The sequence below is a fragment of the Mustela lutreola genome, chromosome 3 (assembly GCF_030435805.1).
Source record: "Mustela lutreola isolate mMusLut2 chromosome 3, mMusLut2.pri, whole genome shotgun sequence".
Classification (NCBI taxonomy): Eukaryota; Metazoa; Chordata; class Mammalia; order Carnivora; family Mustelidae; genus Mustela; species Mustela lutreola.
The window spans coordinates 197442810-197466742 of NC_081292.1; the positions used below are offsets into that span (position 1 = coordinate 197442810).

Here is a 23933-nt window from a genome sequence, read left to right on the forward strand (position 1 = left end):
AGAAAAAATGCCTATAACAAAGTTTTCTTGCATAATACTGGAAATTATTGTTTGTACATGGTACAAATAAATTTTTCAGTACTGTACAGTGATGATGATCATGACTTTGAAGCACTGAAAGCTACTGAAGTGCCTTTGAATTAAGGGTTTCATTAAGGCCACACTACCTTCTTAAATACTCAGTGTTCTGTTTTTTTTTTTTTTTTTTTTAAACTGGATATTCCTGTATGGTGCATATCTATGATATAGTTCCCAATCATGTTGAATAAATGGGCATGCCAAAAATTCTTAATTGATTCATATTGATAATTTTAAGTTTTTCCTTTAATAATTTACAGAATGTTCTCTGCTCAGTTAAGGTTTGGTATACTTTGTTTATATTTGCCTTTTATTTCTTTATATCTTAAATATTTAAACTTGTGTAAAGTTAAAGTATCAAATTGGTTCCTATTAGAGGGCTTAACCTTTTAACTCTTCAACAAATCAGAGTTTAGTATATGTGTGTATGCATACACAGAATCCAATTTCCTGTTATCCCAGGTAGAATATCATCTGATACTTTAGAAGAGCAAATAAAAACCTCTCTCTGATTTTGTAAACTGTTAGAGCTTAAATACCTACTCAAGTCACCTGTTGAAAAATAATTGGCTTGCCTTATAACTTTCTATGTCTGACCCTAACCGAAAGATTATTTGTATTGTACATGTATAGTTTTGGTAAATTAGAGCTTTTAGACTGTTACCTGGCATTTATTATAGTAAAGAGCAACTAGGACTGGGTCCATTTCTGGAAAATCCTAAATGCACATTTCTGTCAGGCCTGAGTGACAAACTCGACAGGCTACTTGAGCTATTCAAAATGTGTGAGTATGCAGTTTGGTATCTTAATTTCGTTTGGATCTCTGAAAGTTCTTAGCATTTAGGTGGTGGAGCGTAGCTACTGGGGAAATAATCTTTTTTAGTTTATTGAATTCTTCAAAACACATTGCATTCTGCTATGGTTTAACTTACTAAAATGTGCTTCTCTGGTGTAGCAGAGCTGGTAAAATAGAACTTTCACGGCAACGATTTTATAGGACATCAGATTGGGAAAGGAACCTTCAGTAACATTTCGTGTAGCCACTCCATCTGGTGGTTGACCGCAGCACCCTACATCTGTAGAAGGGAGCCGATCAAGTCGGTAATGGTAACTGCCCCCACAAGGATGTTTTCCTTGAGTGCCTGTTCTGTAGTATTTGACACGCTCCTTTCTCACCTGCTCACGCACCACTGAGTGACTTGATGAATGACTGTGCTAGTAGGATGGACAATTGTAAGAAAGTTTGTGACATACTTAAAATCACTGTGACTGATAGCCAGTGTTTTGGCCATTTTATTTCTGTTTTACATAAAGCAAGAAGTTAAAAATAAGCATCAAACCTAAACAAGTTCAATAACAGCAATATAGAATCACAATTAAACTTGACTTCTGGATTGTAGAAGTACAGTTCCTGTAGAGAGCAAATACTTCACAAGCACTGGTGAGAAATCTGAGGGAATTATCTGCAAACACTTAGCTTTTCAGCTGCAGACAGTGAAGCACAGAGTAGGGCCAAAGGAAATTTGTGGGAAAGTTCAGATTCAGCTACTGCTGGCTTTAACATCCTTCTGTGTATCTTGCTTGTAAAGATCTTCCATCCCTTTTTTAATGATCATTTTAGGATAGATACTTTAATTAGATACTTGTTGACACTTAAAGAAATGTTAAAGAAAAATTACCTAATCAAGACTATACCTTAATAGTGTCAGTATGATTTTAAAAATGAAGTTATGAGGGTGCCTAGGTTGCGCTGTGGGTTGAATGTCCGGCTCTTGGGTTTTGGCTCTGGTCGTGATTTTGGGCTGTTAGATCGAGCCCCCACATGGGGCTCTGCGCTCATTGTGGAGTCCGCTTGAGACTTCCTCTCCCTCTGCCCCTCCCCACCGTGTGCTCTTGCTCGCTCTCTAAATAAATGAATAAATCTTTTTTTTTTAAATGGGGAAATTATGTGAGTGGTTGGATTTTAAAGGCACAGGAACAAACCCTCAAGATTTGTTAATTCCGGGGTCTAGGACAGTGCTGTCCAGTAGAATCTTCTGAGAGGATGGAAATGTTCTGCATCCGCACCATCTAGTAAGGTAGCCAGTAGCTACATGTGGCTGTTGAGCACTTGAAATGTAACTAGTGTGACTGGAGACTTGAATGTCTTAACTTATGTTTAAATAGTTCCATGTGGCTACTTATTGGCCAGTGCAGCTCTAAAATCTGTATTTTGAGGAAGTGAGAATATCCTTTTGCTCAAGTGAACATTTACCAAGTGATTACCTTCTTTTAAGCGGACATGACATTTTAATTCTTAGGTTGAAATGGATGTGCTTTTGCCTTATAAATAGACAATAAATTTCTCAAAATATGAACTACTTAGCTTATTCAGAATTATTTGCATTATGGAATTTCCATTTATCTGCAACTCTCATACACATTATCAGATGAAGTGCTTTGACTATCTTAAGATGATGTTAGTCTTACTAATTGAAACTCAACTGAATTTACTGCAGTTCAAACTGAAATGAAATTATTGGCCAGTTTTAGGCACCAAAGCTTCTGGATTTATGTGGTTCTAGAGACCATAAAGGATTTAGGTGAGTGAAGAGTTTACTTGAGTATGTGTGGTAGGGAGGGTTTGTGGGAATGGAGGTCCTAGAGTGATGTGAGGTGTGGGTTGAGGTAAACCAGATGAAATGGGACATCACTACAGAAACACTTCTGTCACCACCTCCCAACTTACTTTTTGGTTTTCTTCTAGTCTTAAGGTCTGGGTATTTGTAGGAACTGGAAATAAGAGTAGACCCACGATCTGGAAATGTTATGTGTCCACTGAAGGGCACTGGCTTCCTTACAGAGTTCTTGATGGAAATGAAGATGTTTCTCCAAAGCAGCTTTTTGCCTAAGGAGACAAGCCAACCACAATCCAGATATGATTAAGCATCTTAGAAATTGCCCTTATAGACCCCTCCTACACTGTTGGTGGGAACGCAAGCTGGTGCAGCCACTCTGGAAAACAGCATGGAGGTTCCTCAAAAAGTTGAAAACAGCTACCCTACGACCCAGCAATCGCACTACTGGTATTTACCTCAAAGATACAAGTGTAGTGATCTGAAGGGGCACGTGCACCCCAGTGTTTATAGCAGCAAGTCCACAATAGCCAAACTATGGGAAGAACCTAGCTGTTCATCAACAGATGAATGGATAAAGAAGATGTGGTATATATGTACAATGGAACACTGTGCAGCCATCAAAAGAAAAAAATTTTGCCATTTGCAAAGACATGGATGGAACTAGAGGGTATTATGCTGAGTGAAATAAATCAATCACAGTTACATGATCTCTCTGATGTGAGGAATTTGAGAGGCAGGACCGGGAGGTCGGGGGTAGGGAGGGAAAAAAATGAAACAAGATGGGATCAGGAGGGAGACAAACCATAAGAGACTCTAAATCTCCCGAAACAAACTGGGGGTTGCTGGGGGTTGGGGAGGAGGGATAGGGTGGCCGCGTTATGGTCACTGGGGAGGATATGTGCTATGGTGAGTGCTGTGAATTTTGTAAGTCTGAGGATTCACAGACCTGTACCCTGAGGCGAATAATACATATATGTTAATTTTAAAAAATAAATTTTTAAAAATTGCTCTTATAAGCTAGTAGAAGAACTTTGGTTTTGAGCAATCCTCAGACTTGGGGCAGCTGATCTCGCATTTTAGTGGAAGATCATATTTACTTTTACTACTAGAAAAGTGAAAGGAAAGGCAAAGCTAGCAGTTCTTAAACTCGTATTGCTGGAAGGGACTCCCTTGTTTTAGAGATGAGGAAACAGGCCAGAGAAAGAAGTTAAAGTACTTGGGCCGATGTCACCCAAGTGAAGATGAGATAAAGCCAGCTGGCATTAAGTTCTACCTCTGGGTGCACTGAGGCTATACCTCTCACTGCTTTAATTACTTGGTTTTCTGCCTTCAGCTACTTGGACTAGCTTTACAAAACCATTCAGCTTGCTTTTGGTCTCAATACTTACGAACCCAGTCCTGCTGCTCTGACACATGGAATACATAATTTTGATTTTGAATCAAGACTTTCCTAATCTGTCTTTGAATTCACTTCACAGCTGGGGTGGGGGGTGGGCAACAGTTGAGAAAAGCCCAGGAGGTGAGCAACTCAAGGTGAGGTGGAAACCCTTGAAATAGAATGGTTCTGGCTGTCTTGGCTTTCTGGTCCCCTGAAGAGTACTTTTTCGCTTCGGTTCAGCTTAAGTTGTAGAAAAACACATCTGAGGTGGGTAGACTGTTACAGTCAAGACTGGACTCACACGCTTTTCTGTGTTGGGTCCCTGTACCCTTCAATTTTGACGATTCTAAAGAATGATATCTATTTGTTGCTTTCTCTAAGGAGTGGAAATTCGTAAGAAAGCAATGATAGAGCACCTAGCTTTTAGAGTCCCTTGAAACCACATTGCTCGAGAAATTGTATTATCAGAAAGATGAAATGATCGTTACTATTGTAAAAGAATGGGGGGGGGGGGATGCCATTGGCCCCTGATAATTAGTGCTGTACTAATTCACCAAACAAGTTTCTCATGAGATCCGGTCTTAGCTTGCTTCTCTGATCTCATCTGGAAGTGGCTGTGCCTTGTTCCCTTAGTTCCCCCCATATGACTTCCCTTTATTCTTCCAACATGCTGGTTGCATTCCTTCCTGTGAACCGTTGCCCTCACTGTTTACCTGCTGGGATAGTCTCCTCCCAGATGTTTATGTGGCTCTCTTTCACCTTATAGAACTATGAGAAGCTTTGCCCTTGGCAACCAATCTGAAGGAAGGGTCCTGCAATCCTGTCACACGTTTAAAACTTTTTCTGTCTAGGATCTATTGCCAGCTAAACAAAAAATTGTCTTTCTACCCCCAGCCCCAGAATGTAAATGCCAAGGGAGAAGAGACATCTGTTTTGCTTACTTCTGAATTCTCAGTGTCCAGAAGAGTGTTTGGCACATTGAATGTAACCAGAAAATACTGAGAAGGGCAGTGGTTCAGAATCAGGGGGTCTCAGATGTGGTCCTGGCACGGCTGCTGACTCACTCTTCGACTTGATCAAGATCCCTCCCTGCCTCCTAAGGACTCAATTTTCTAATCTGTAAACCAGAAGGCTGAGAGTGACGAAATCTAAACTCCCTTCCACTACAAAGTCTACAAGCCATGAAGACATTCTGTGATACCGACAGCAAAACAATCTCAGGATTTTAGTTCTTCCAAACCACGCGTACGGAAAGCGGGAGAACTTCCCTTGTCCGGAGGCCGTGCAAATGGGGAATCAAGCCCTTGAAACCATCTCCCTGTGGCAACTGTTGCCCGACTATCCCCTACCTGGCTTCCTCCTGTGCTCGCGTCATGGCTGCCTCCAGGGCCAGCCGTGCTGCCTCCTCTTCCCGCTGCCTTCTCTCCTCCGCTTCCAGCCGAGCCTTCTCCTCGGCCTCCTGTTTCCTCCGCAGGTGCTCCAGCCGTTCTTCTTCAGCCATTTCCAGCAGGCGTTTTTCTTCCTCTGCTAACTGCATTTCCAGTTCCTTCTGCCTCTGCTTCTCAGCCTCTGCAGAATAGAAAGTGGGAGAGGGGTAGGTTCCACGGGGGTCCTGTTCCTGGAGAAAGTTCTCGGACCTAACTCCCAAGTCTGATTCCCAAGGACTCGCCAGGAGATACTATGCCGGCTTCCCTGCCAGCTGCCAGCTCCTCTGTGGGGATCAAGTTGGGGTCCATGTACAAATTTAAGAGTCCTTTATCAAGCACGTACTATGTGCAGTGCACATATGAGTACAAAATGAGTACAAAACCTTGGCAGAGAATTTTCCAGAGCCTGAAGTACTCGTGGGAAATATGCAGGGAGCTGGGGAGAGGCATCAGGTCGGGGTCTGGAGAAATTTTGTGCTTGCTCGGCTAAGCTGACCGGCCGGAAGTGGGTCACCTGCTGACACATGCTGAGCCTCACAAGTGAGGCCACAGAGATCGTGCAGGTCCACAGGTGAAAAGCTGCCCTGAAGCCACCCAGATGTTTGCTTCCTTGGGTGAGCAGGGCTCCAGCCCCCATGTAGGCAGCCCCTGGGCAATGCTGGAAGGGCCATGGGAGGGGCAGGATCCCAGTTCAGGAGGTGACTGAATTGGGAGTGCGGCCAAGAGTCCTTTCCACAAGTGAGTCTGTGTTTATTTTGATCATGTGTCTTGGCTCACTGCGGTCACACAGACTCATCCCTTCTAGAAAGAAGAGCTTATGCATTTAGACTGCTTCACGCACCAAGGCTTAGGGTAGGAATAACTCCGGGGAGAGTCAAATGCACACCCACAGTGGGATAAAAATACATCTGCCCCAGATAGGAGGTGCAGGCGGCTCCAGGAGCCCTTCCTCACCCGCCCGCTCGGCTTCCTCCTGCTGCTTTCTTCTCTGCAGTTCTCGAAGTTTCCTCCGGAACTCCTCCTGCTGCCGCCGGGCCCTCTCCCGGGCCACCTGCAACTGGAGTTGTTGCTTCCTCTCCTCTTCTTCCCGCCGCTGCTGTTCTTCTTCGAGTCTCTGTTTCCTCAGGCTGAGGAAACAGCCACGGGATGGTCAGGGAAATGGCCGCCCAAACTGGGACATCCTCGTGAGACGAACCCATGGGCAGTACCCCCCACACCTCCAGGCCACGGGGCTACGGGCCATGGGGACATGCCACTCAGAGGACACTGGGTGTCCAAGGGAAGCCGAGCAAAGAGCAGAAGCAAGAAGGCAGCTGGCCTGGAGCTAGAAGCTGCAGGTTTCCTCGCACAGCTCTGTGCTCTGGGGCAGGGGCACTCCGTTCCCCAAGCTTCATTTTCCACTGTTAGGAGATGAACCGTAGAACTCTGGAGGCCTCCCAGGATTGTTGGAAAGAGTAAATGAAATGAGTCAAGGCCTATGAAAAGAATCTAGAACAATGCAGACAGATGCAGGGACTCAGCAAAGGCCTGCTGGGCTGGGAAGCAAAGCCCTTCCAAGAACACCCCATGAACATGAACCTGGAGGCTCCGTCAGGGTCAACAACCCGGTACCTTCCAACAGGGAACAGAGAACGGGCCGTGCTGTCTGCCTACTGGGCACGAGCCTCAGAACCAACGCTGGCGCTAGTGGAGGTCGACCTGGCCTTTTCCCGCTGCCCCCAACCTGCCGGCGGCCGAGGCCTGCGGGACCCACCGCTTCTCCTCCGCGCGGGCGCGCTGCTCCAGCTCCAGCTCCTCCTGCATCTTCTCTGCTCTCTCCAGCTGCTCCTCCAGGAGCCGCTGCTGCTCCGCCTGTTCCCTTCTCTTCCTCTCCACCTCTGCGCGCCTCATCTCGGCCCTCTCCGCTCGCAGCCTGTCCCGGGAAGCTCCTTCTTGCTCCCTCTTGGCGACGAGGGCCTGAGGAACCAGAATGTTCTGGTGAAAGGCAGAGCCTGTCTCGGGGGCCCGCCCTCCTCCCCAGCTCCGAGACGAGTCCCCAGTGGTTTCCGCACAGACCGTGGCCTCTGCTTGGGGCTGGGCGGTCTGACTGGCCTGGGTCCAGGCTTCATACTCGCTTCGAGGTCTCAACTTAATTTCCCTGATATTGTCTTCCTCTTGGGGCTGTTACCGGGGTTAACTGAAGTAGGGCAAGTGCCAAAATAACGTCTGGCACATGGTCGTCTGGAGTTTTCGATCCTTGCTGCACTTTACAATCACGTAAGGAGCTTTTAAACCTGACTTGAGGCCAAGGCCCCTCCCAGACCAATTCAATGAGAACACCTGGGTGGGTGGGGGGGCCTCGGTGGTTTCTAGAAGCTTCTCTGGTGACCCAGGACTGGGAAGCACAGGTTCTAGATAAAGCCTATCTTACCACAAGTGGTCTTAGATGTCAATGTATTAGACTCACATTGAGTCCCAGGCAAACCCACTTTTTAAACGGAAGGTTTTCTCAGCTAAAATGAAGGATGTCTTCACTTTCCTTTTCAGAAATGAGCCCAGGAGGGAAACTTTGACTGTAACTCTTCCATGGGAGCTTTGCGTATCCTGCTTGGGGTGAAACTAAGCGGCTTATTAGCCTTTGCAGAGCAGCAGAGTACTTTGGCCTGATAATACATCTAAGAAATTCTGATTCTTTCACAGATTCAGGAAAGTTCTGCCCACAGCTTAAAATTTTCACCTGCGGTGTAGAGCAGAAGTCCATAGTCTGCGCAGCTAGGAGGATTGGGAATGATAAAGGAAAAATCTCTCTGAAACGCTTTTTAGTTGACCGTGGGCAATAAAATAAAGAAAACCATAGTAATTTAAAACTGACAAGAGCCCTACTTATAGAGTCAAAGGACCTGGATGTTAAGTCTCGGCTTTACGGCATGATGGTTACGTAACTTCTGGCAACTGGGCTGCTGATCTCTAAGCCTCAGTTTCGAGGTCTGAGAAATTGGGATAATCACATCTGGCGCACAAGTGTGGCCGTAAAGATTAAATGAGATTCAGCAGAGTTGCACCATATGCACCTGTAACTTACGTGGGGTTAAGCATAGCAGTTTAGCTGTGAGTATAATTGTGGCATTCAAAGATACTCTTTTTTTCTCCCCTACAACAAATGTAGTTCAGCACCTTCATGCCAGTGGAAAAAATTGATTTATTCCAGGGGCACCTGGGGGGCTCAGTTGGTTAAGCGACTGCCTTCAGCTCAGGTCATGATCCCAGAGTCCCGGGATTGAGTTCCACATCGGGCTCCAGCTTCACGGGGAGTCTGCTTCACCCTCTGACCTTCTCCCCTCTTATGCTTTCTCTCTGTCTCTCTCTCAAATAAATAAACAAAATATTTTAAAAAAAAGATTTATTCCAACAGCAGAAGAAAGTTTGCTTGTGTTGGTCTTACTGAGAGATACATCTGTGTGGTATTTTTAAAAATTCATTGTAGGGGCGCCTGAGTGGCTCAGTGGGTTAAAGCCTCAGTCCTTGGCTCAGCTCATGATCTCAGGGTCCTGGGATCGAGCCCCACATCGGGCTCTCTGCTTAGCAGGGAGCCTCCCCACCCCCACCCCCACCTTCCTCTCTGCCTACTTGTGATCTTGGTCTGTCAAATAAATAAATAAAATCTTTTAAAAAAATTCATTGTAGAGGGAAGGCTGGGTGGCTCAGTCGATTAAGTGGCTGCCTTCAGCTTGGGTCATGATCCCAGCATCCTGGGATCAAGTCCCACATCAGGCTCCTTGCTTGGCAGGGAGCTTGCTTCTCCCCCTGCCTCTGCCTCTGCCTCTGCAATAAAATCTTTAAAAAAAATTAATTGCTCTCAGGGTAATTTTCCTTACACTCACTCAATTTTTCTCTTAAATACTTAACATTAGAATCAAGGCTCCTGAAACAAAATAACTTTTATATGCTGCAGCACCTTGTAAAGACAGACAGATACGTGTCTGACAGCTATGTGCCACAGAAAAGCAGCTTAGGAAAGGAGGAATTTCTGTAGCCTTTGGGTGGTAAACAAAACGTGAGCTCCTAGCCAGGCCAAGTCAAGGATATGTGCTTGGTGGTGGTGGGGTGAGGTAGGGCCGAGGGTTGGCAGGGGGCACTTGGGTGGCTTAGTTGCTTAAGAGGCTGCCTTTGGCTCAGGTCATGATCTCAGGGTCCTGGGATCGAGCCCCATGTCGGGCTCTCTGCTCAGCAGGGAGTCTGCTTCTCCCTCTCTCTGCTCATGCTCTCTAATAATTAAAAAAAAAAAAGAGGGTAGGTACTTGGCTCTGATGGTCAAAGTCCACCTTTCCCTGCAACCGTGAAGCCTGTGCCAACTTCTTGCTCCTTACGGGTTGCGTATATGCTGTGGCATCTTGGAAACCTCACAGAACACATCATTTCAGAGGGGCTTTGCCACGCTGTGCCTTTTCTTAAAGGGTCAGACGGTATCAAAGTAGAACAACTGAAACCAAGCTGCAATAGCACTGTTTCAGTAACTGCAACGTGGTTCAGGGCAGATTCCCCCACCTCTGGCGTGGTACCAGTGAGAACAGAAATCTCTCTGGCCCAGATGAGAGTATTGGACCTTACTTTGGAAGGGTCCTCGTAACTTTGTTCTTCTTGAGATCCCCTGTTGGCAGGTGCGGTCTGGGCAGGTGATGATCTTCTGTCTATGGACACTTGGCTCTCCTGAGCATCATACTTGTGGGAGAGCCAAGGGTCCTCTACGACGGACTCTGCAGGGGAGAAACCTCTCTCAGTAGTGTCTTCTGTTTCCTTAGAGTTAATGACATCAGGCCCACTCAGCTCTGCTACTTCCAGATTCCTTTCCTTCTGTGTACTTTTCCTTTTGGCTCTTGGTTTTTTTTCTTTAGGAATTAATTCTGATTTCTTTTCAGCCTTTGCTTCCTTTGATTTTCCTGGAGAAGAACAACGGGGGACAGAGTTGTAGCTCAGTAAATGTCACCTCTGCCTGTTTTCCAGTAGCTTCTAAACTTCGGTGGAATCACCTGGGGTGTAGATTCCTGGGCCCCACTCCCAGAGTCTGATTCTGCAGGAAACTGCATATTAATGTTCATGCCAAGTGTTTTGAGAAGGGCAGTCCACAGACCACCCTTTGAGAAACTGCCTTATCCTGTTTGGATCAACTGTCATTCAGTAGTCTTCCTACTAAAGAAGGTCTGTTTCACCCTGATCTACGGTAGAAGCAAGACTCTCCACGGGGGAAAACTACAGACACACACGGAAAGTCAAGCCTCAAGAGTCTGGCTTCAAGTTGCGGTTTTGGAAACCTGGCAGAGTTTAAGCCTTCCATCCTCTCAGAACTCTTCCTCAGTTCACCTCTGGGGACCACAAGGATTTCCTTTCCCCAGTCCTGCCAATGCAACCCAAGTCATGGGCTACAGCAACGTAAGGTCAGCAAGACTTTAAAAAGCAAATCTCAAAAATAGATTGGGCCCACGAGACAGTCCAATCCCTTCCTTTCTGACAGCCTTTGATGTGCCTGGAGGGTCTTCTCAGTCATATGGCCAGGAAAGAGCGGGTGTTAAGTTTTAAGCTAAAGTCTTCAGAAGCATGGGATTCTACATTCCTTGGAAGGTGCAACACAGGGAGCCAAGAAGAAAAACAACAGCTGGGGTGCTCATTCAGAGCCCCTTTCATCCTTCCCTTTCCCCCATGCCCCGTTCTCAAATGATGATCGTTATCCGTTCACAGAGACACGGTAAGACCATGTACTTGGAATCAAACGTCAGGCTCCGAGTCTGGGTCCACCAATTCCTGTCCAGTCTGTTTGATCTAATGCAAGCCACCCTATCTCTCTCAAGCCTCAACCACTACACCTTATAATAATAATAATGCTTACTGGGGCGCCTGGATGGCTCAGTGGGTTAAAGCCTCTGCCTTCGGCTCAGGTCATGATCCCAGGGTCCTGGGATCGAGCCCCACATCGGGCTCTCTGCTCAGTGGGAAGCCTGCTTCCTCCTCTCTCTCTGCCTGCCTCTCTGCCTACTTGTGATCTCTGTCTAATAAATAAGTAAAATCTTTAAAAATAATAATGATAATGCTTACTTTAAGGGCAATGTTCTGGGAATTTCATGATGTCGCGTGTGCGGGGCTCTCAATACAGTGGGTATTCAGTAACTAGGGGATGTTTTTATTATTTCCTCTCTTGTTGCAAGTCTCAAGGCAAGCCTGGTTTCCTCTCTTCCCTCTCTCCTAAGATACTGACATGAAGTAAGGCTGCAACAGCGTCTTAACCAGACATAGTCCAAAAGACTCAAAGCAGGTGGTTCGTCCCGCCGGATTCATGCTGATTCTCTGTGACACCTCCCAGCCCCCACTCGGTGTCTTTTTTCCTGGGTCGCTTGTCAAGGGCACACTCCCCCTTACCGACAGCAGCCTCTGCTTCCCTGTGGGCCTTTCCTTCTCTCCTCCCCTTGGGCGCCTTGGACCTGTCTGTCCTGGCTCTTTTCTTTCTCTTGGCTTTGCCAATCAACTCCATCTCCTAAAGGTGAAAAAAATTAAGGAAGAGGACCAAGGAAGAAAAAAACCGTCAAAAGAAGAGTATGTTGACCAAAACAGCATGGCTTCGAATGGGCTTTGTGTGGGTTCCACATGGAGCAGAAGAAGGAGTCTTAGAATGGAGCTGGTGCCGAGATGCTCAGCTTCAGCCTTTCCTTTAATCCTGCTCGGTCTAATGCCAGAGGAGGAAAGAGGAACAGAACACACTTTCTGATCATCCCCTTTTTTTTTTTTTTTTAAAAGATTTTATTAATTTATTTGACAGAGAGAAATCACAAGTAGATGGAGAGGCAGGCAGAGAGAGAGAGAGAGGGAAGCAGGCTCCCTGCCGAGCAGAGAGCCCGATGCAGGACTCGATCCCAGGAGCCTGAGATCATGACCTGAGCCAAAGGCAGCGGCTTAACCCACTGAGCCACCCAGGCGCCCTGATCATCCCCTTCTTTGATGCTAAATCATGACCTACAGAGTTGGATCAAAGGGAAGCAATTTTTAACTTTGATAGATTGCTATTGCTACAAATACTGTTTAGTTTAAATCAAAGCCAGCTTTAGTCACTGTTGCATCATTTGCTAACTTTCCAGAAGTTTCTCAAGCAGATGACCACAACCATGTCAGTCTTCACCTTTCCCCATGGGCTGGGACAACCATGGAGAGTCCTCCTAAGAGAGGATGGCAGAGTGGGGACGCGGCTACCCACTCAGTGCCGGTAATATTTTGACATAAAATACGTATTTGGTCTTCATCCCCAGTCTCTGGCATGGAGCTCCTGAAGCCATTGTAATTCCTAGAGCATAAATGTGGAAAGAGTGGCTTTTGCTTTTCATTAACACAACTCTTTCCAACCACACCTGAGATTGTGTTAATGAGTTGATTTTAGAAAGCACCTTAGGAGGGGGTGCTGGTTACCAGGGGAACCAACTGTGTTATTAGAGGGTTGGAACTTTCAGCCCAATACCGCCAACCTCAGAGGACGAACAGGCTAGCTTGCTTTAATCAATGCTTTTATTGATCAAGGCCTGTACTGATGAAGCCTCCGTAAAACCTGAACCAAATGAGTGTGGCTTGCTGCGGGGTTGATGAACACATCCACGTGCAGGGAGTGGGGAACACACCCTCACCTCCATGGAGACAGAAGCTCTCGCATTTGGGACTCTTCTGGACCTTGGCCTATGTACCCTTTCCTGTGGCTGTTCAGACGTATCCCTTAACATATCCTCTGTAAGGGCACCTGGCTGGCTCAGTTGGTGGAGTGTGCAACTCTTGAGCTTGGGGTTGTAAGTTCAAGCCCCGTGTTGGGTGTAGGGATTACTTAATAATAAAATGTTTGGGGCACCCAGGTGGCTCAGTTGGTTAAGCATCTGCCTTTGGCTCAGGTCATGGTCTCAGGGTCCTGGGATAGAGCCCCACGCTGGCCTCCCTGCTCAGTGGGGAGCCTGCTTCTCCCTCTCCCTCTGCCCCTCCCTGGGATCACTCATTCCTCCTCTCTCTTTCAAATAAATAAAACCTTAAAAAAAGACAAAAAACAATAAAATCTTTAAAACATCCTTTGCAGTAAATCAATTATAGCAAGGAAATGACTTTCTGAGGTTTGTGGACCATTCTAGTGAATTATCCAAACTGAGAAAGGGGTTGTGGGAACCCTCCATGTATCGGTGACAACCTGGGACTTGTGACTGAAGTCTTGTGTCTGAAGTGGGGGCAGTCTCGTGGGACCGCGCCCTTCACCTGTGGGGGCTGTGCAAACTCCAGGCAGGGTCAGAATTGAACGACGGGGCACCCAGTTGGTGTCCTTTGAGCTGGAGACTGATTGATGTGGAGAAAGACTCCACACACCTGGCGCCAGAAGCGGTGTGTAGGTAACTGAAGTTTCCTTTTAGTACCTTTGTAGGAATTAGACATGGGCACACCGTCCTTTGGGAGAATGAAACCCATTGCGGGGACGCAGGGCGTGGTGAGTGAACCGCAGACTGGATTTCAGCTCTCACTTGTCCCTTTGTGGTCCCCATCATACAGAGTCAGCACTTACGCAACTGTACATGGGAGCCCACTGGGAGCAGGCTTTGGACCAGGCTCCTGGATGTTAACACTCACGCTGATGTCGCCTAGAGCCTGCTGGTCGAACAGTCTCGCTTCAGTCCTCCCCTCCGATCCTCTTGGAAGAAGAGAGGCATCTACAGGACCCAGCCTGTCTGGGGACTGGTGTCTTGGGAGTGTCCCGGGCAGACAGCGTACGTCATAGTCTCTGCCCCTTGAAGAAAGAATGAAACAACAAGACCAGACTGAATCAAAAACTCTGCTGGACAAGGAAGAGGAAGAGTCAGCAAACACTGAGCCCCCATTTCTGCGGCGCTGTCATGGACATTTTACACACTTGGGTTAACCTTCTTTTCCTCAACACAGCCCTGAAAAAGGTAGAGTAACAAGTCGAGTCTTCCCTTTGAGATTCTCTTTGGTTAAATCCTCAATTTAGAGCGCAGAAGAAATAGTTTGCCTCTCTGGGGTTGTGTATTTATGCCTTTGGTTGAATGACACATGGTTGTCGAACCAAAGGTCTTCTATCAAAGGCTTAGCTGAAAATAAATAACCTTTAAGAAAGACTGTCTTAGGAACATGCCACTATCCATCCACTCTGTTATGCCCTTTGGAATTCTATTCCTGATCAGATCTGGCCACCAAAAGGTCACATTCTGTGTCTGTGTGATCCCCTGTAGGATTGCTGTCACTGACTCTCTGCCTTGAGGAGAACAGACTTATGTTCTCTGGGCAAAAGGGCCCCTAAAAAATAGCCACGTGGGTTTCAGGAAAGCGGCAGCAGCAGCTACCTCCCCAAGAATCCATCTCTTAGACAGCAACAATGCGCTGGTTTTGGGCATTTTATTTTCTAGCTAAATCAGTATTACATTCACTGTGCTGCGCTAGTACAGGGCCTTACTGGAGAAACTTGAGAAATATTTGTTGAATGAGGTAAATGGAATTTCCTGTAAATATATGAGTCTTTAAATCCTTCAATGCCACTCTATAAAAACCCACAGAAGATTTATCCTTTAGAATTTAATGCTAGGAAAACATTGATTTCCCCCGAGGAACAGGTGCGCTGCAAATGAGAACCACAAACCTGACTGTGTTGCTGCTGCTTCTTCGTCTTATCTTTCTTGTCTGTCGGTCTGTCTTTCTTTTTCCCTTTTTTGCTTTCACATTTAGGAATCTCTATTCAAAACTGCAAGTCTGATCTTTAGTTACAAGGACTATAGTGACTTTTGTGAAGTGTTATTGGTATTCTTTTTTTTTTTTTTTAATCCTCTGGCTCAAATTCTTTTTTCTTTTTTGGTCACCTCACCTTTTTCTTGGCGACGGGGTTGCTATAAGTCATTTGAATCCATGGTGGAAAAAGCCGAGGTATAAAAGCTAAAAAATGGAATTTTCCAGGTAGCTGCCTCCACACCATAGCCTGCCTCCCTCCCTTTGTTCGTAGAGAGCATAAAGCCTTCTTGACCCAGGAGAGACTCGTAGGTTCTCAAGTCACTGACCTCATGGGAGGTCACAATAGGCTATAGTTCCAGCTGCCAATGCCAGATGGGGCTTAGGTCAAGTGATGGGGGCTATAGGCCGAGCCTTGGTCAGTGAGCTTCAAATAAGCCCAGAGAGCGCATAGGAAGCACTTTCTGTGTGTTAGCTACTTGTGTTAGTATTATTAAGTACTATTTGTTTTACCCAGAGCCGACCGAACGCTGAGAGGAGAAACCAAGGCTGAGATGACAGACTCCTCCTTTCTAGGCCCGTTCGTAGATCTCAGCTACTTAGACAAACGGAGAAAGTGGTTTCCATGCTGTTAAACTTCACTCCTCACCCACCCAGCCAAAGAATATGGTTGAAGGAGGAAGCATGTCACAGTATAATCCTCCCCAAGACTCCATTTCTGAGACAATCATTCTAGACGTTCGAGTATGCAGCTAGCCTGAGAATCTTCATGCTTAGAAAAGACAAAAATTAAATTAATTACAAACAGAAAAAGGAGGGGTGCTTGGCTAGCTCAGCCAGTAGAGAATGTAATTCTTGGTCCCGGGGTCGTGAGATCAAGCCCCGGGTTGGGTGTAGAGTAGTGACTTTAAAACAAACAAAGAAAAATGAAACAAAAATGGAGCAGTCCATGTCATTACAACTTTGAACACTTACGTCTTTCGGACAGTATCTGCATCAGGGTCATGGTCAGCCAGGGAAGCTCTTAGAGGGTCAGGGATCATACTCCTCAGCTCATGGTCTGTGAGGACAAAGAGCATCCTTAATGCAAAGGACAGGAGGTAATAGAAAACAATCCCAGACATGGGGGAACATCTGCTAGGTTCGCAGTCAATGACACAGATTAGCACAGTGAAGTACGTTATACCTAGAAAATAAGCAAATGCTGCACAAAGCAGTGCTGGCCCATAGCAAGTGACATTACAATTAGTAGACTCTTTGGGAAAGCGATGGGACAGTATGTACCAAGAACCAGAAAAATGTTCCCGTCTTTGATCAGGATCTCACTCCTGGGTATTTATCATGAAGAAATAATTCAAAAGAACAAGATTTTAGTCCAAAGTTGTTATAACTTTGTTATTAATAATGAAAAATTAAAAACAACTCAATAGTGGGAGATTGGGGAAACAATTCATGATGCATTAATTTGACATTTAAAATTATGGTTAAAAAGATAATAAGCAATATGGAAAACACGGTATAAAAAAGTAAAAATGTAAACTATAGAACAGTGTGTTAGAACTCTATAAAATACATATGTAAATAAATAAGGGCTATAAAAGAAAACAAGAAAAAAATAATGTTAGACTAGGAGGGCTCTGTGTGTTTAGATTTCTTCTTAAAACCCCAGTGTGGTTATAACACTGAAAATGAAATTGATTAGGGAAGATGGGGTGGCTCAGTCATTTTAGCATCTGCCTTCAGGCTCAGGTCATGATCCCAGGGTCCTGAGATCAAGTTCTACATCAGTCTCCCTGCTCAGCGGGGAATAGGCTTCTCCCTCTCCTGCTGCCTCCCCCCTGCTTGTGTGCACGCACCCTCTCTCTCTCTGTCTGTCTCAAATAAATAAATAAAATATTTTTTAAAAACCTAAGAAAAACTAGCCTGGGTGGCTCAGTGTGTTGGGCCTCTGCCTTCGGCTCAGGTCATGATCCCAGAGTCCTGGGATCGAGCCCTACATCCGCATCTGGCTCTCTGCTCAGCAGGGAACCTGCTTCCCCCTCCCTCTCTGCCTGTCTCTCTGCCTGCTTGTGATCTCTCTCTCTTTATGAAATAAATAAGTAAAATCTTAAAAAAAAAAAAAAAACTTAAGAAAAACTAGAAAAAGTGATGTTGGCTGCATTAAAATCTTTACAGGAGAAATAAATAGTATTATTTAACACTTTAAGAAACTTACCTAATTATAAAATTTAAATAAGTGTAAGTTACCATATGTCAATTATCCCTCAATAAAGAAAAAATGTTAATACAAATAAAATACCTAAAACAGGGTTGGCACTTGGTAGAAATAAACAAAGAACCAAAAAACCCCTCACCCATGATCACTCTACTCACATACAATTATTGCAAATATTTTGGTGTATGCACTTTCATGCATATATAATATATACTCATTTTAATGGAATTTTTAAAAGTATATATAATTTTAATTTATTTTTGTTATCAGAATTTCCCTTATAATTAAATATTCCTAAAAGTGACTGTAATAACAGCATAACATTTCACTGTACAGATGTACCATAACTGAGTTAACCAAATGTAACTTAAAATTCAGATTGTTCCAAATTTTTTATAATTAGTAAGAACTTTGCATGACATATCCTTGAAAGATATGTTTTTGATTATTTAAAGATCTACTCTTTGTTCACATCTATGATTATTAAAGAATATAAGTATTTAAGGCACAGTGTTTTCTGCTAAATTGTTCCCCAGAAAATTTGTACTGATTTATCCTGAGAAAATGTTCATTTACTTCCTTCATTTGTCACATGCTTATTGGATATTTACTACATGCCAGGAATTGTGTTAGGTACTGGGAATACAGGGGGGAGTAGGATGGAAACACCTAGACTTGGGGTGCTTAAATTTTATCGGGGAAGATGGATATTAACACAAAATAAAACAAAACCAAAAAATAAAAGAAAACTTCTAAAAAGGAAGACTCTAATATGCAGTCTCTATTTCTCTTTGAGCAGTAGATTCTTCTGTGAATTTATTTTTCCTCAATTTTGTGTATAGGTATTATACCTTTAAGGAAAGACTGGAAAGGAAAAAATTCACCTGTCATCCTGCCAACATCACCCCTTAATACTACAGTTAATCCATTTTTCAGCATTCAAAGTTGTCTGTGACACCTTCACTCCTTCCCAGCCCACAGCGTCTTTGTCACTTTTTTTTTCCTGTCATTCTTAAACTTGAAGGGTGGCATGTATTGTGTCCCATATCAATTTCCCGATCTAGCAGTGGGGACAAAATTGTTCATGTACAGGGTGCTTGGGGAAATTGGGGAGGTTGATCGGGGTGGTACCTTGGAATTTATTTTGTCTTGGATCATATGGAACATTAACAGAATTGTGATAAGGGGAACTCTGGAGAAGGGGGGTGCCGGGGGGGGGGTGGTTTCCTGCCCCCAACGTGGCTGGCTGGCTCAGTAAAGCCATCGCACTGAAGACATTCACAGCTCCTCACAGCTCTCTTGAACTTTGGGACAGGGCACTATAGGACCAGCAGAGGGCGCATTTGTATTGACCAAAACCCAAAGTCCTACATGGGCATAACTTCACCAAATTGATTAGAACTGCCGCCCGGGTCAGTTCTGGGAGGGGGACCCTAGAAAAGAGCTCCTCAAAAAAGCCACCCCCAACTCCGCCCCCACCTCTAGTATAATAACCTGATATTTAGGAAGTATTGGAATAGACTAGTGTACAACTTTTTTAACTGCTTTTCAAGAATCTGTAAGATATTTTGCGAATGCAGAGTGTAGAAAAAAATAGCGAACACTGAACACCCATGTCCTTACCACCCAGCTCTGTGAAATGTTAACATTTTGCCATATCCCGATTCACATTTTTTCTAAAGAAATAAAGTATTTTGTATCCCATTCAATCCTGTTTCTTTCATTCTTTCCTTGGTGGTAACAATTCTCTTAAATTTGGTGTTTGTCATTGGGGCACACTACCCCAAAATATGGAACCTTTGCATATTAAATATTTCAAGCGGAAGGAATTTGAGGAACAGCATGTGAGGGAAGGATTCTCTGACCACTGCTCCTTCTCCTCTGAAGCAGGTAGTAAGACCTTCATTGGGGAACCTGGGTGGCTCCAATGGTTGAGTATCTGCCTTCCGCTCAGGTTGTGATCTCGGGGTCCTGGGATCAGCCCGTTGGCTTCCTGCTCAAGGGAGAGTCTGCTTCTTCTCCCTTTGCCTCTCCTTGCTTTGTGCCCTTTCTCTCAAATAAATAAAATCTTTTTTTTTTTTTTTAAGATTTTATTTATTTATTTGACAGAGAGAGAGATACACAAGTAGGCAGAGAGGCAGGCAGAGAGAGAGGAGGAAGCAGGTTCCCTGCTGATCAGAGAGCCCGATGCGGGGCTCCATTCCAGGACCCTGAGATCATGACCTGAGCTCAAGGCAGAGGCTTAAGCCACTGAGCCACCCAGGCACCCCTCAAATAAATAAAATCTTAAAAAAAACCCCAAAATAAATAAACCCATATCTGTATATAGATATATAGATTATATATAGATTGTAGATTATATAAAATATGTATCAGATTATATAGAGAGATTATATATATCATATATAGATTATATATCAGATTAGCCAAAATGTAAAAGTCCACAATATGCATATGTATGTGTATATACATACATATATAATGATTTTTCTTGTTTTTATTTTTTGTTTGAATTAGAATTATCTTGATTAGCTGCAAAGTTGACTTTTTTTTTTTTAAAGATTTTATTTATTCATTTGACAGAGATCACAAGTAGGCTGAGAAAGAGTGAGAGAGAGAAGCAGGCTCCCTGCTGAGCAGAGAGCCTGATGTGGGACTTGATCTCAGGACCCTGAGATCATGACCTGAGCAGAAGGCAGCGGCTTAACCCACCCAGGCGCCCCAAAGTTGAGGCTTTTTGCCTCAACTTTTTTTTACACAGCCATTTACTTAGGCTTCCTCTTCTGTTAATTGCCTGTTCATATCTTTTAGCCATATTTTATTTGGGTTGATTGTCTTTTCCTTCTCTATTTGTAGCAGTTCTTGCTGCATTTTGGATATTAATGCCTTGTTGGTTTTATGCACTGCTGATATTGTCTTTTTGTCTATGATTTGTCTCCCCCCCGACTCAAGCTTTTATTTATTTATTTATTTTGGTAATCTCTATACCCAACACGGGGCTCAAACTTACAACCCAATATCAAGAGTTGCACACCGCTGTGACTTGCCTTTTAACTTTGTTTTTGCTGTCTTGTCAAAAATTTTGAATTTTAATATAACCAAGGTTGTCAATAGTTTTCTCTATGGTTTATGTTTCGAATCATAGGTAGCAAATTTTTTCTTTTCCCAAATTCACAAAGATATTCTTCTATATTTTCTTCTAAAAAATTTAAAATCTTCTAAAAATTTTTAAATTTTGGCTTTTTCAGGGGTGTTTAGCTGTCTCAGTTGGAAGAGCACGAGACTCTTGATCTTGGGGTTGTGAGTTCTAATACCATGCTGAGTATAGAGATTACTTAAAAATAAAATCTTAAAAAAATTATTTTTTGCTTTTTCAAAAATTATACCTGATATTTTGTGAGGTAAAGATTTTAAAATTGGATAACCAGTTATTTCAAAATTATATACTGAAAAATAGTTATATAGTATATATATATATATATATATATACACACATATACACATACACACACATATATATATTTCATTCTTTATACTTTTGCCATATAATGTTTCCATATGTGGATGCATTTATTTCTGGATTCTTTATTTTTTTCTGTCTGACCCTAATCCAATATCCTAAGGCCTTAAAGTCATTTTTGATATTTAATATTTTTGATATTTTAGAATTTGGACTCTGTTTTTCTTCAAAATTTTATTAGTTATTTTAGACCTCTTTATGAATTTTGGGATCAACTTATGTTCTTCCAAAAACCCAACTGGGGACTGAGAAAAACCATAATTGCACTGAATTTGCAGATTAATTTAGGGAGAATTGTTACCTTCCTATTTGTGAACATGCTATACAGCAGTATACAAAATGTTATATTTATTTTCGGCTCTTTTAATTTAATTTAATGAAATTTTGTAATTTCTTCAAGCAAATCTCACACATCTTTTTTCATTTATTTGTAGGATATATATACATTTATCTATACATATATATTTAAAAATTACATTTATCCTCCCTCCCTATATACACTGTACCAGTGGATAAGCGGTAGAGGAGGAAAAGTTGTTTTGTTTCTTTTGGGAGGAGTTTGCCAAGTAACAAGGAGAAGGAACAACAGAATTTCAGTAACACTGTTTCCCAGCGACTGTGAATGAATGGATCTGTAGCTGTTGGCTTGTGAAGGGATCAAGCAAACGTTTGTTTCCTGATGGAAGAACACAATGCCTTCCAGAAAACAGTCTTGCTAAAGGGAAAAACCAAATCTGAATCTGACCAGGTCTCTAGACCTGAGTACTAACTTTTGTTACAGGGGGATAGAGAAGACAGAGAAACACATTAAACTACACCATGAGGAAGCCAACAGCAAAATCTCGATTGTGGGAAACTCCTTAGGACAAGTGACTCAATTTCTTAAAAATAAACTAAAAGAGGGTAAAGGAAAAGAAATGGAGGGAACTTAAAAATTAAAGGCCACGTAAAGGCCACACCAACCAACTCCAAACAAACAAACTATGAAACAATTATAATAATTATGAGACAGTTATGGCATTGAAAATACAGAATATTCAATGATATTAAAGAATAGTTCTAATTTATGTCAAAAATGTCTTTTCTTGTTTTTTAGAAAGAGATATATATATACACAAGGGTGTATGGGTAAAATGATACAAGACTGGAAAATTTGTTTGAAAATAATATGGAAGGGAGGGGTCGGGGATGTGGGTGAACAGTATCAGCCAGGAGTTGGGCCTGTGGGATTCTTGTGCTGTTCTGTTTGTCCTGGTGTATGGTTGGGGTTTTCTATGATAACAACGATCCTAACATTGCATTATAAATTGTGCTTTATGTTTTGACATGCTATTGTTTCTCCACAATTGAGTTTTATGTATTGTTCTATATTTAGTAATCTTGCTGAATTTTTGTCTTCTAAAAACTTGTCCGGAGAGGCCCTCAGATTTTCCATGTAAGTAATTCTATTGTCTGGGGATAATGACACTGTCATTTCCTTCTTTCTGTCTTTTTCCTTTCTTTTGGTTTCCCTACTGTGCTATCCCCATGTTGAAATAGAAGCAATGACAGAGGGCGTCCTTACCCTACCTAGTTCTTTGTCTCGAGAGAATTCTTTTAAATTTCCACCATTAAAGTGGGATGTTTACTGCAGGTTTTTGGTAGACATTCTTTATTAAAATTGGCAAGTCTTCCTCTGTTCCCATTTTGATCATTTTAAATCATGAGTGGGTGAATATCATAAATTTATGTTTCCTTTTGTATCCAGTGAGATGACCCTAAGTTTTTTCTCCTTTAATCTCTTGATGTGAATTACATAAACTGAAGTTCCCATATTAGACCATCTTTGAGTTTCTGGGATACACACACACACACACACACACACACACACATATACACACACACCCTATATCATAAAACATTATATATTTAAATATAAGCTTAAGGACTTGATTGGCTAATATTTTATTTAGGAGTTTTGCATCTTTGATCATAAGTGAGATTGGTCTGTAAATTTCCTTTCTTATGTTGTCCTTGTCTCTAGCTTCAACTTCCCTTTTCTTTTTTTAAGATTTTATTTATTTATTTGACAGAGAGAGAAAGACTGCGAGAGAAGGAATACAAGCAGGGAAGTGGGAGAGGGAGAAGCAGGCTCCCCGCTGATCAGGGACCCCAATGCAGGACTCGATCCCAGCACCCTGGGATCATGTCCTGATCTGAAGGCAGATGCTTAATGACTGAGCCACCCAGGCGCCCCTGCTTTTTGGCTTTGATGAACTTGGGTCTCAAGTTAGAAATAAGCTTTACTTCCTGGAAGGTGAAGAAAATTTTCAGGATCAAGGGGCAACAGCTGGGTTCTGGGATTCTGGGACTTCCCTGGGGTTTCCATTGTGAGTTAAGCAGAATGAGCCAGAAACATTCTTAAGGATGGACCACTTCCCACCATGAAGGACTTTGAAATACTTTCCAGGAGCAAAAAATAAAGATGTAACTGAGTGTGTAGTTCATCCCGCTGCTAAGAAGCAGCAGATTATTCTGAACCCAATACGGGGGCTCCAGACTGCAGAGCCTGGCAGGCTACAGTGACTGTGTAGGCCTCACAGGGAGCAAATCAGGAGCAAGGAGCCCTGACTGACATCAAGTCACAAGTGGATACCACTTTCCAGGCTGGAGGTTCTGGGGCCGTGGCACCATCTCAACTCCCGGGCACACACTTCTGATCTCTTTATTTTTTCCATAGCTTTAAGAGAAATTTTTGCAACACTGGCTACTCCTTACTTCTTTGCGCAGGCGGGGAAGTCATTAGATTTGCTCCTTCTGGAGCTTTTTATGCCTGGAGTCAGGAACTGCCCCTGAGGAAAGGCTTTTAAACCTCTCCTTGTAGCTAGGTGGGCCCCTGGGAACTGTGCTCCTACCAGGCAGCAGTGGGCCCAACACTGATGTCTTCTGTGTGAGGACAGAAGGACACAGAGGACACACACAGAGGACACGGATGTCTTCT

General features: G+C 43.5%; 1 protein-coding gene across 5 annotated transcripts in view; it reads right to left on the reverse strand.

The window, feature by feature from the left end:
* Nucleotides 1-1338: 1338 nt before the first annotated feature.
* KIAA2012 (KIAA2012 ortholog) overlaps nucleotides 1339-23933 on the reverse strand; it is a 100335-nt gene continuing 77740 nt past the window's right edge. For all 5 annotated transcript variants that reach the window (XM_059168386.1, XM_059168387.1, XM_059168385.1 and 2 more), the window contains 8 exons: nucleotides 16194-16278; nucleotides 14112-14268; nucleotides 11889-12003; nucleotides 10089-10417; nucleotides 7255-7457; nucleotides 6456-6628; nucleotides 5424-5643; nucleotides 1339-2965 (listed from right to left, as the gene is read on the reverse strand). In XM_059168386.1, coding sequence (XP_059024369.1) covers nucleotides 2827-2965; nucleotides 5424-5643; nucleotides 6456-6628; nucleotides 7255-7457; nucleotides 10089-10417; nucleotides 11889-12003; nucleotides 14112-14268; nucleotides 16194-16278 — 1421 coding nt within the window. In that variant the 3' untranslated portion in view covers nucleotides 1339-2826. The remainder of the gene's footprint in view (nucleotides 2966-5423; nucleotides 5644-6455; nucleotides 6629-7254; nucleotides 7458-10088; nucleotides 10418-11888; nucleotides 12004-14111; nucleotides 14269-16193; nucleotides 16279-23933) is intronic.